The 10,565-nt window shown below is 56.4% G+C and overlaps 2 protein-coding genes across 2 annotated transcripts; both read left to right on the top strand.

Annotated features, from left to right (window-relative positions):
* Positions 1–5,185: 5,185 nt before the first annotated feature.
* On the top strand, positions 5,186–6,056 carry C1QA (complement C1q A chain). The gene is made up of 2 exons (XM_074161739.1): positions 5,186–5,348; positions 5,488–6,056. The coding sequence occupies exons 1-2, from the start codon at positions 5,186–5,188 to the stop codon at positions 6,054–6,056; spliced, it is 732 nt and encodes a 243-aa protein (XP_074017840.1).
* A 1,455-nt stretch (positions 6,057–7,511) lies between these two features.
* C1QC (complement C1q C chain) lies at positions 7,512–9,766 on the top strand. The gene is made up of 3 exons (XM_074161644.1): positions 7,512–7,686; positions 8,338–8,527; positions 8,760–9,766. Exons 1-3 carry the CDS (start codon positions 7,585–7,587, stop codon positions 9,314–9,316), a joined length of 849 nt encoding a protein of 282 aa, XP_074017745.1. The 5' UTR covers positions 7,512–7,584; the 3' UTR covers positions 9,317–9,766.
* The last annotated feature ends 799 nt before the right edge of the window (positions 9,767–10,565 follow it).

Genomic DNA, 10,565 nt, shown 5'->3' with positions numbered 1-10,565 from the left:
GCCTTGCAGCCCATAATCCTGTGTCTGCACACTTTTCACCATGCTAAGCTAACCAGCCCTCTTCAGAGACGGGTGTGGGTAGCCCTTGGCCACAGGCCAGATCCTACCGTTCCCCCAAAGCCTTTTTTCCTTTCTCTGTTGGCCCTTGTCCCCCAGGGGAACCAGCTGCAGAGCGAGACAGCCCTGCCGGGCACACCTCAGCGCTGCATGGCAGGGACTCCTGTTGCGTGCCTCGGGTCTCCTGGCACCTTGTCAGCGTAGCTCTGGGCACCCTGCTCTGATCCCATCTCAGTCATGGCACATCCTTCCGCTCTTCTCCCTGCCACTATAGCCTGAAATGTTGTAATTTAGATTCTGGCTGTGTTTGATTGCAAACTCTCCCAATCTACAAATTTCAGTGACAAGCTCATTTACATGCCAAAGTGATCAATCCAGAGCTGCTCGTTACACAAGCGAATAAATAAATAACAGATACATTAAAGAATTGGAAACAATCAGCCAAATTAACCCATAGATGTCGAATAATGACAAGCCCTGACATCCTTGACAGAGAACAAGAGTAGGAGGGATGGGACAAGCTTTCCCAGCATTGCCCAGGGCTGTTCAGCACTCATCTATCTCCTCGCATCTATCCTGTGAGCCAACAGGGATGTGCATCGATGCCTGGAGACAGTGAGCATGAAATCCTGGCTTTTGAAACCCAGACCTGTCTTTGCTCCTCGCACCTGCTCTGTGTAAGCAACTGTCACAGGAATGACACATCCCCTGGGACAGCAATTAAAATATTTTAGACATCATGTGGCAAGTGACCTCACAGCCTGATTTTCAGCTGACATCTCAGGAAATCCCCCCAGGGCACCTGGACCATCCCAGCTTTTTGTTTTGTTGATCGAAACGTGGGAGACACCAGAATTCTTGCAAACACCATTGCGTTGCAGGGGAAGTTTACCTGGTGGTCAGCAGCATGGGCTGAGCATTTTGGGACAGGCCAGCTCAACGGAGGAGAAATCACAGGTTGCCAGTGAAATGGGCTCGGTGATTCGGGCATCATTAAGCCACCAGGGACTGCAGAAACATGGACACTCTGAGCTGTGCTGACCTCCTGGTGGGTGCTGGTGGCAGACTGGGTGCTGGTGACTAGCAGCAGAGATGCCTGCAGTACCTGCCAGCACTGCTGATCTCCCACCGCCTGCCGCTGTGGCAGTCGCGGGTGCAGTGACAGCTAGGTGCCAGTGACCTGATTGACCCTCCTCTGGCAGCTCCTGCCTGTCACGGCTCAGCACCCCGGGGATCCCTGGCAGGGAAGGCAGCAGAGGAGCGTGTCTCCCTGTTGATGCTGTCAGGCAGCTCGTGTCTGCCTGCAGGCACCGGGGATGTGGGGAGGAGGCTTTGAGGGGGTCACTTCTCTTCCATGAAGGGGTGCAAGGCTGGGATGGCACTGACCTGTCTTGCCTGGCACCACCTGGTGGGATGGCAGCAAGGAGGTGAAGGAGGTGCCCCATGGCCCATCCTGAAAGGAGGAGGGTTGCTCAGGGTAAAATCTGTCTGGAGCAAGGCTGGTCTGGGGTCTGCAGCAGAGCCAGGAGGCAGTGGCAGGCACCCTGACCATGTGGTTGGGTCACCCCAGATCCAGGGTTGTCTTCTTTGGGGTTGCTTCTGGTGCCGCCTGGGGCTCTGCAGAGCACCTACATCCTCTGGCTACTCCAGCATCACCCACCTTCCCCTCTGCCTTGGGCTTGGCCCCATTTCATGTCATCTGGAGGTCCCTTCTGTCATCCTTGCTCCTTCTCCATGCTGGAGCCTGCTGGTGGTGGTGCTAGTGGGACACTGCTGGATCTATATCAGCAGGGATAACCTGCCAGGGCTTCGTGACCCCTTGCACTTTCCGCCATGGCTTGGTCCTCATTGAGGAAACACCGCTTCTACTCTAGTGTCAGGGGGTGCCAGACTACTCCCAGCTTTGGGAATGGTGCTTGTGTTCCCGCCAGGGCTGTGTTTGCAGGCGGGAGCTGGGTTATTCTGGCTCCTGACGTGTGACCTCTAGGTGCCGAGGCAGAGGTGCCCGTGTGCTTGCTCTGCAGCTGGACATCCTGCCGTGTGGCCTCTGGGGCCAGGGGGATGTCCAGGAGGTGGCCTCCGCCCCTGCTTTTGGAGGAGGACGAGGAGCCCTGAGAGGCGGGTGACACCGAGCATGGCTGAGGCAGCACTGCCACCTCGTGGTGTGCCACCTCGCTGCCTGCGCCACGCCGGGCACGGCCCGCACCGTGCACACCCCGGTGGGAAGGGGAAGGAGGAGAGTGCCAGGCAGGAAGCATTTTTGCGCTGGCAAATATGGTCTGCAGAAGCCTCCAGGATGGCACTGTGCAATGCTCGTCCGCAGCTCCTCACAGCCAGCCATCCCCTGGAGCTGCGGATGTCCCAGCTGCAGATCGGGAGGAGGAGGAGATGCTCAGAAGATGGGAGAGGGAAGCTTAGCTTGAATGCAGCAACACTGAAAGTGAAGTGAGTGGGGCTAAGCACTGCTCAGGAGTCTCAAGGACCCAGAGGAGGTGCCACCTTGACCAACACCAGCTTCCGGGAGATGCTGGAAACCCGTAACCAGCCCCCTGTAACTCAGCATTTAAATGGGGTTAAGGGGACACTCAGGGACAAAGTACATAGGAGCACCAGGACACGGCCATCGATCAATGCTGAATGAAATGATGGAGTGGTCTCATTTTGGCTGTGTATTAACAAAGGGCAATAGGGCAGAAATACAATCACTGTCCAGAAACACCGTTTTGTGGAAGGTAGGTCTTTTCAAACTCACCTGTCATTTCTTCTTGACACAATTACAGGTCTGGTTGATAGGGGAACTCAGCTGATAAAAAAAAATTGCATTTCTTCTGGGCATCTGATTTATTATGGGGTGACATTTTGATTAAAAATGTGTATTATATTGCATTAAGAGAGCACGTATTCAATGAATTAAAGACCAGCTCAGTGACAGATCTCCAAAGGTAATTATTAATGGAGATGTACTGATGACCAAAGTTTTGTCCAGCAAAGGGCCTCTGGGGCTGATTTTTGGTCTCACACTAGCCATTTGCTTTTTCAGCTATTTTGGAAACAATGCAACCCCTTCCATGGGACCGCTAGAGGTGACAGACAGGGGGAACAGAGGGTTTGCCAGCTCCCCTTGGCTGTGGGACCACCTTGATCCCAGATCTGCACACCATCCTCTTTCCTTGAACATCCTGCCCTGAGCTTCCGCTGCTGTTGTGTTTGCTTTGGGGAATGCAACTCTGCTTTCTCGTGAAGGTCAGTGCAGCTGCTGCAGGACTGAAAAGAACATCCAGGTCCCCCCCTAGGTGCCCACTGCGTCCTCTGTAGGGTGGCCTGGCTGGTCTCCAAGGTTCCAAGGATGTTCACCTGCTGGGGTCATTGTGGCACGTCTCATCCCTCTGCTCCCTGTTGTGGTTGGACTTGGGTACTGGTGGCATTTTGGGCCCTTTTATGGCAGAGCTGAATGCACATCCCTTGGCACCTTCCCTGGGCTTGGTGGTGTGAGGTATTTGCTTTTTAATTTTGTAGGTCTGGGTCATGCCACACAGAGCTCCTGGGGTTGCCCAAATCTGGCTGCTACAAGGCACAGCCACTCAAAGGGGACAGGGAGCAGCCTGGGTGCTGGAGACCACCATCTTCTCCTGCTCTGCTACAGAGACAAGGTTCACCAAACTACTGAAGTGAGGGCAGTGGGAAGGAGATGTCTCATCAAGGATGCTCGAGGCCCTGCTGAACCACACAGACACTAAGGATCCCTTTGCTGGAGCTCTGCTCTGTCAGGGTGCGGTGCCAAGGTGGGCATCTGGAGGGGTCAGCTCCCAGCAGCAGCGATGACAAGGCTGGGTACCAGTGACAGCCATGCTCTGCCCATGACCTGGACTGGGAGCCATCAAGAGTGATCTCTGGACCCTGCCAGGCACTCCTTGGATGGCCATGCCACCTAGTGCTCACGTCACCTGTCCCCCCCTACAGTCACAGAGCTGTGGCATGCCCTTGGGCAGCCTCCACCTCTGTGTTGCCTTGTGCCCAGTCGTAACTGGTCCCTGCTGCAGGGACTGTGTGCTAGGCCAGGCTGGGAGCCCTGCGGTCCTGCGCTTTTGCTGAGCAAGCTGGTCCCTGAGCGTGACCAGCCAGGGTCAAGGACAGAAAGGGGAACAAGTTTCTCTCTTATGCAGAGAAAGCGAAACTTGGCACTTCTCTTTCCCAACCAGGCAAACCACCGGGCATGCTAGTGCATCCTGTACATCCCCCCACCCCCACCCCCACTCCTCTTCCTCCCTGATCCCAAGGAAGAGCTTCCAGCAAACAGAGCTGCTGCTCAGACTGGTCTGTCTTCACCCCCAGCAAGGAGGTAAGTCACCCCAAATAGCTGGGGACACATGCCTCCTCTGCCACCGCTCTGAAGCCCTTGCTCCCTGTCCCCCCTCCTTACTTCATTTCTCTTCTCCACAAGGGTTTAAAGTAGGAAAAGGGGGAGAAGATGATCTGGGGGAGGGAGAGGGCTACAGGAATTTATCCTTGCTCCATGTGGTTGTGGACATCACTGGACTCTGCAGGCTTGTCCCAGGCTGAGTACCCCAGGTTTTGCGGTAGGTGTGTGTGCTCAGGACATCCCTCCTCTCTCCCAGCTCTGTATGTTGGAGATCTGGATCCCTTTTGCCTGTTTATCCCTTGCCTGTTTATCCCTCCTCTGTCATGTTTCTTTGCACCCCTTCCTCATTTGTTCTCTTCATCCCATGGGACCACTGCCCTGTACATCAGTGCTCACTCACCCAGCACTGCAAGAAGTGTCTTCTGCATGCATCTGACGTGCAACCACACATCGCCAGGACATGCACCAAGGGGTTTATGCCATGGTCCACATCCCGGGCTTTCCAATCCCACAGCCCTACCGTGGGCACGTCAGAGATTTTCAGTAAAATCAATGATTTCACACAAGGAAACAGCCTCAAAATCCTTCCATGAAGTTATTTTCACCATTGCATATGGTGTCGGGCTGTCTGTACTGGACAACACATGGGTGGTGTGCTAGATCTGTGCATACATCTGGTGAGAGCACTTGTGTGTGTGTGTCCAAGGGGTATTTGTGTGTCTGCCTCCGTCCTCAATTCCCCCAACCCTGTGCTTGCAGGGAGGCAGGATGCAAATTGGGCTTTGGCTGGCAACCAGCACCCTGGCAGCAGTGCTGGGCTTGGTCCTACCTGAGGATGGCCTGTGTTGGGCACCGGCTGGCAAGGATGGCTTCCCAGGAATCCCTGGCCTTGATGGGAGGCCAGGACAGAAGGGTGACGTGGGAGAGCCAGGTAAGGGGCAGCCAGGGATGTGTGGTGTGAAGCACACCTGCGAGCCTCAGGCTTCTTGGTAGGAGCACCACAGGCTGGGGGAGCAGCTCAGGAGATGACAGATGTGCATGAACTGCTCCTCCTCACCACCTCTCCCCAGGGAAATCAGCACAGAGGACAGGCATCCGAGGACCCAAAGGGGATGCAGGTGAGCCGGGGCCTCCTGGCATCCCAGGGAACCAGGGCTACCACGGCCCACATGGTCCCCCCGGGCTCCCAGGCAAGCCAGGGCCGAAGGGGGACAAGGGGAAAGCTGGCAATATCCTGGAGCAGCCGCGTCCTGCCTTCTCCGCCTCAAGGAGGTCCCCACCATCCACGGGCAGGACAGTGGTGTTTGACAACATCATCACCAATGAGGAGAGCTCCTACAACCCCCAGACCGGGGAGTTCACCTGCCGCATCCCCGGGCTGTACTACTTCGCCTACCAAGTGGTTTCCAGCGGGGACCTCTGCCTGAGCATCACCAAGAACAGGGAGCGTGTGGTCAGCTTCTGTGACTACAACAGCCACAAACTCCTGCAGGTGAACTCAGGCAGCAGCGTGCTCAGCCTGGCCGTGGGTGACCGGGTCTCCGTGAGCACCGACCCTGCCAGGGGCAGCATGATCTACAGTGGCTCTGAGGCAGACAGCGTCTTCAGCGGCTTCATGCTCTTCCCACAGACGGGCTGATGGACCAGCAGTCTGGACCTGCTTAGCACCAGAGCATTGAGGTGTGCGTGTCTGCATGTGTTTTCACCCTTCAGTGCACGCTGTGGTCTTATATCACAGTAAACGCGGACTGCCCCAAACTGAGCCACCACCTGGATCCTATGCTTCCACCAATGTCACAAAGTGGCCAGGTGCTGAGCCTACCCACTCCATTCTGGAGGCAAAGGACTCCTGGCCCCAGCAGCCCTGTCTCCTCCTGGGCATTCAGACCCCAGGCTGGAGGGGTCCAGTTGTCACTGGGGCCATTCACCAGCTGTGGCTTTTTGTTCCTGAGTGGGAAATCACTGCATGCCACTGCTTCTGCTACACTAGCCATTGCAAACGCCTTTCTGGTGCTGGGCCACTACTGCCTCTCTCATCCTTTCAATCAGTATAAATAAACTCTTCTTTCACCACAGCCACTTGGGTTTTCTTTCCTATTCATGTGTCTTGCCCAAACCATCAATGTCCTGGGCCCCTTCCCAAGCTGCCCAGGGAGAGAAGCTTCCCCTGGGGAAGCACAGACACCACCTGCAAAGGCAGAACAGGAGGGAACTGAGTGTACAAGCAGAGCTGGCACTTACAGGGACAAACAGAAAATCTCTGGGACCAGCCTATGTGTGTCCTTTCTCTGATGAGTCCAAACTAGCTGTCCTGTACAGGCAGCAGATCATGCACCTCACCCACATAGTCCTCTCTCAGGAAGGGGAAAGGCAGCTGTGGTCCTCCAGCCTTTCAACAAGGGGGGACAGGGACCTCCGGGGTGACTGATAGGGTTGTGGGGTGATGCTCTTCTGTCTTTGGTTTGGGGTGAGGCTAGTGGGAAGTAGGGCAAGCTGGGCAGGTATCAGGCAGTCAGAAAGCATCAGGGAAGCCATGCAAGTGCCATACCCTGGGACTGCTGCTTGGAGGAGCTGCTCCACACATGCTGGACAGTCAAATGTCTCCATTCCTGGAGCAGTGAGGAGGAGGCCAGGTCACCTGCAAGGAGCAACACCCTGACCAGAGGTTGTGGGCCCCAGTGAATCCAGCACCCAGCAGAGATGGTGAAGCACAGGACAAGGTGCAGAGAGGGCAACAAACCTGCAGGTCAGAACCCCTCAAGCAGAAACTTTCTTCAGTCTCATTGCCTGAGAGGGGTGCAGCATCTCCCACCAGAGCCAGGCAATGACCTCGCACCAGCCTCTTATTGCACAGGTGGCTCTGGCTCCATGGAGCTGGCATGGGGCTCTGCTCCTCAGCCTTCTGCTGAGAAACGAATTAAGGATGGGTGGAAGGCAAGCGATTTGTGGAGGGCTAGTGGTGGTTGGAGCATTTGTCGCGCATCTTTTGGCAGAGGGTCATCCCACTTCTGTCCTTCCTGCCCCTGCTGCTGTGGTGGCACAAGTACAGGTCTCACTGGACAGCCATGAAAGTGCTTGCTCAGAGGAAACAATCAGGCAGGAGGATGTGAAACTCCGCTGGGGGCCAACAGGGAGTTCTGGGTCCCCAGGGGCCCTTTCCTAACTCTATGACTTCCTCCAGGAGGGTGTCACAGAGAGTCCCCCACTCTGTGCTGTGCTGGAAGGCGGTGCCCACAACCCAGAGGGCTCAGCAGCGCAGGATCCCAGAGGTAAGAGGTGCTGCAGGGTCCATCTCTTTGGGGTGGTCTGTATGGGCTCTGGGGTCCAGCATCATGGCACAGTGCTGGGCTGTGTGAGAGGAACCGGAGAGGGAGACAGAGGTACTGCCAGGCTGCACACATGGCCGGGTGGGATGCACACTTGTCCCTGCTGGGAAAGGCCCAGTACCCTGGGCCAGGCACTGTCCTCGGAGATCCCCAGCCTTGGAAAGTCAGGCTGTTGCTGGAGGAAGGTTGATATCAACTGGGTCTAGGGAGCTCCAGCCTGCAGTGGTCTCCATGGTCTGCAGTGATGTAGGGTGTAGGTCTGCAGTGATTTGGGACACTGGCCCAGGAGAGCTTGGAGCTGGCCATGGGTACCTCAAGACCTCATGGCTCCATCCAGACTGAAATTCCAACCCCCCAGGGTGCCATCAAGGGCTGCCCTGGGGGTGGTGATGAGCCCAGGGTCCATCTCCACATATCTGCCTCCCCGCTGCCTGGCAATGGGTATGGGGGGGAACACTGAGGGCACAGCCATCACATCTGGATTCTCCTGGTGCAGTCAGCCTTGCAGCACAGCACCTCCTTTGCCCCATGGCCTGGAAGCCACCCTGACATGGGCCCTCACCCCAGCACTTTCTTTCCCTTTCCATGCTCCAGAGCACCAAAATGGGGCAGAGCTTCTGGAAACAGTTCCATCTGGCCCTTACCCTCTTACTGCTGAACCTGGGGTCTGCTGTCACCGGAGATGCCACTCCCAGCTGCTATGGGGTTCCAGGCCTGCCAGGTCTGCCGGGTATACCGGGCAGGGATGGACGGGATGGGCTGAAGGGAGCCAAAGGAGAGCCAGGTGAGTGAGCGAGGAGGGGAACACACAGGCTGTTGAAGGGGGGACATTGAGTCCTCCATGGTCGGTCTGCCTTGGTTTGCAGGCCATGGAGAGCATCCTCTGTGGACGGGGCGGGAGTAGAGGAGGCTGGAGAGAGGCAACAACCCTCTCCTGCCCAAGGGAAGGGGCTGGAGGACCCCCCTCCCCACATCCTGCTGTTGACGATTCTCTTTCAATCCCCACCGCCCCGCAGGCCTCCCGGCCACTCCTGTAACACAAGGGCCTAAGGGCATGAAAGGGGAATCAGGCAGCCCTGGCTTGCCAGGCAAGACTGGCCCCACAGGTCCACCTGGTCCTCCTGGAGACCCTGGAAAGATGGGCAAGGCGGGAGAGCCAGGAATGCCAGGCAGCTACAAGCAGAAGCACCAGTCAGCATTTTCAGTGACCAGGCAGACTAGTGAGCATCCCCTGAAGAATGTCCCTGTGGTGTTCAACCGCGTCATCACCAACACTAACCATGACTACAACACCACCACGGGCAAGTTCACCTGCAAGATCCCCGGCCTCTACTACTTTGTCTTCCACACCTCACAGACATCCAACCTCTGTGTCATCCTGTACAAGAATGAGATCAAGATGGCCAACTTCTGCGACCATAATACCAACACCATACAGGTCAGCTCTGGTGGAATCCTCCTCCGTCTGGATGCTGGGAACCAGGTCTGGCTGACAGTGAATGACTACAGTGGCATGGTGGGCATCAGCAACTCTGACAGCATCTTCTCAGGGTTCCTGCTCTTCCCAGACTAGAGACTCACCAGGGCCTACCCCAGCACGCCGACCTTATCGCCCTGCCCTGCAAAATGCTGCTGCTTACTGCTGAGCTGTTGCTGATGCTCCATGTTTCTCTGCTGGGTGGGAAGCCCCAGTGAGGGGATCAGCCCGAGCCTCCAGCCGCGCACCCCTGGCCTGGGGACAGAGGGCAGGCAGTTGCTGAATGGGGGCAACAGGGACCTCTGGATGCACCTGCACCCAGAGTGATGGTGCCAGGCCCCCGGGGTCCTGTTGGCACTGCCACCTGCGTCCACCCTGATAACCTCACATTATCTTCTGCTGCCAGAGACAGAGGTCTCTGCATCTCTCCCCTTCCCACCTGGGTTGCACCAGGGACACCCAGGTGTCCTGGAGCAGGCTTGCAGCAGCACCTTTGCTATCACCCAGCCATGGAAAGTCTCAATAAATCCTTCTTCAGTGCTCCTGACCCAGCATCTTTTTTCTTCCATGAGTTACCTTTCTGCAGGTGGGGCCCATGTATGGGTGGATGGATGTGGTGTGTGTGACATCTGGATGTCTAGGTGGCATCAGAACGTCCCCAAGTCCTCTCTGGTTCCACCATGCTCAGCATCAGTTCACAGTCCTGGCTTTGCTCAGTAGGGTAGGACCCCCAGCTGGACCGACTGCAGGAATGGGATGGTTCCCATGTCCATGCACATAGCCCCCACTGAGGGGGAACCAAGACTACTCCAGGCAGGCACCCTGATACTCCCCTTCTCCTCCAAGTGGATGCAATTCAGTTGCAGAGGGCCACAGAGCATGCAGCGAAGTTCATAGCCATGGCTCTGGTTGCTGGCACATCTGCAGGGTCCCAGCCTCACCAGGGACAGGGTAGGGGAAACACTGGCTTCCCTGAGCCAGGCCAAAGGAGTTCATGGCTACGGAGGCTACAGACCCCACCAAAACCCAATGGAGATTCCTCCTGGTGGCACATGTTGTACAGTAGAAAAGGAGGTCATCTCCCCTGAACCTTCTGGGCTTCACCTCCACAAGACATCAGCAGAAATCAGGACTGGAAATGCTTTTACCACAGGGTGAAATCTCTTCCCATCTGCAACATTTAGGAGAGCCTGGGGGGACAGATTCAAGGTGATGGATGCCGAGACCCTGTAGCAGCCTCTGGGCCTGCCAGTACCGCCCAGCAGAGCTGGGTATGTGCAGAGAAGCCTGAGGGATGATGGCTAAGCGCATGCACATTTCTGCAGTCCTGAGGGGTTACCCCAAT

The sequence above is a fragment of the Numenius arquata genome, chromosome 20 (assembly GCF_964106895.1).
Source record: "Numenius arquata chromosome 20, bNumArq3.hap1.1, whole genome shotgun sequence".
Taxonomy (NCBI): Eukaryota; Metazoa; Chordata; class Aves; order Charadriiformes; family Scolopacidae; genus Numenius; species Numenius arquata.
This window is presented reverse-complemented; position numbering and strand designations above follow the sequence as displayed.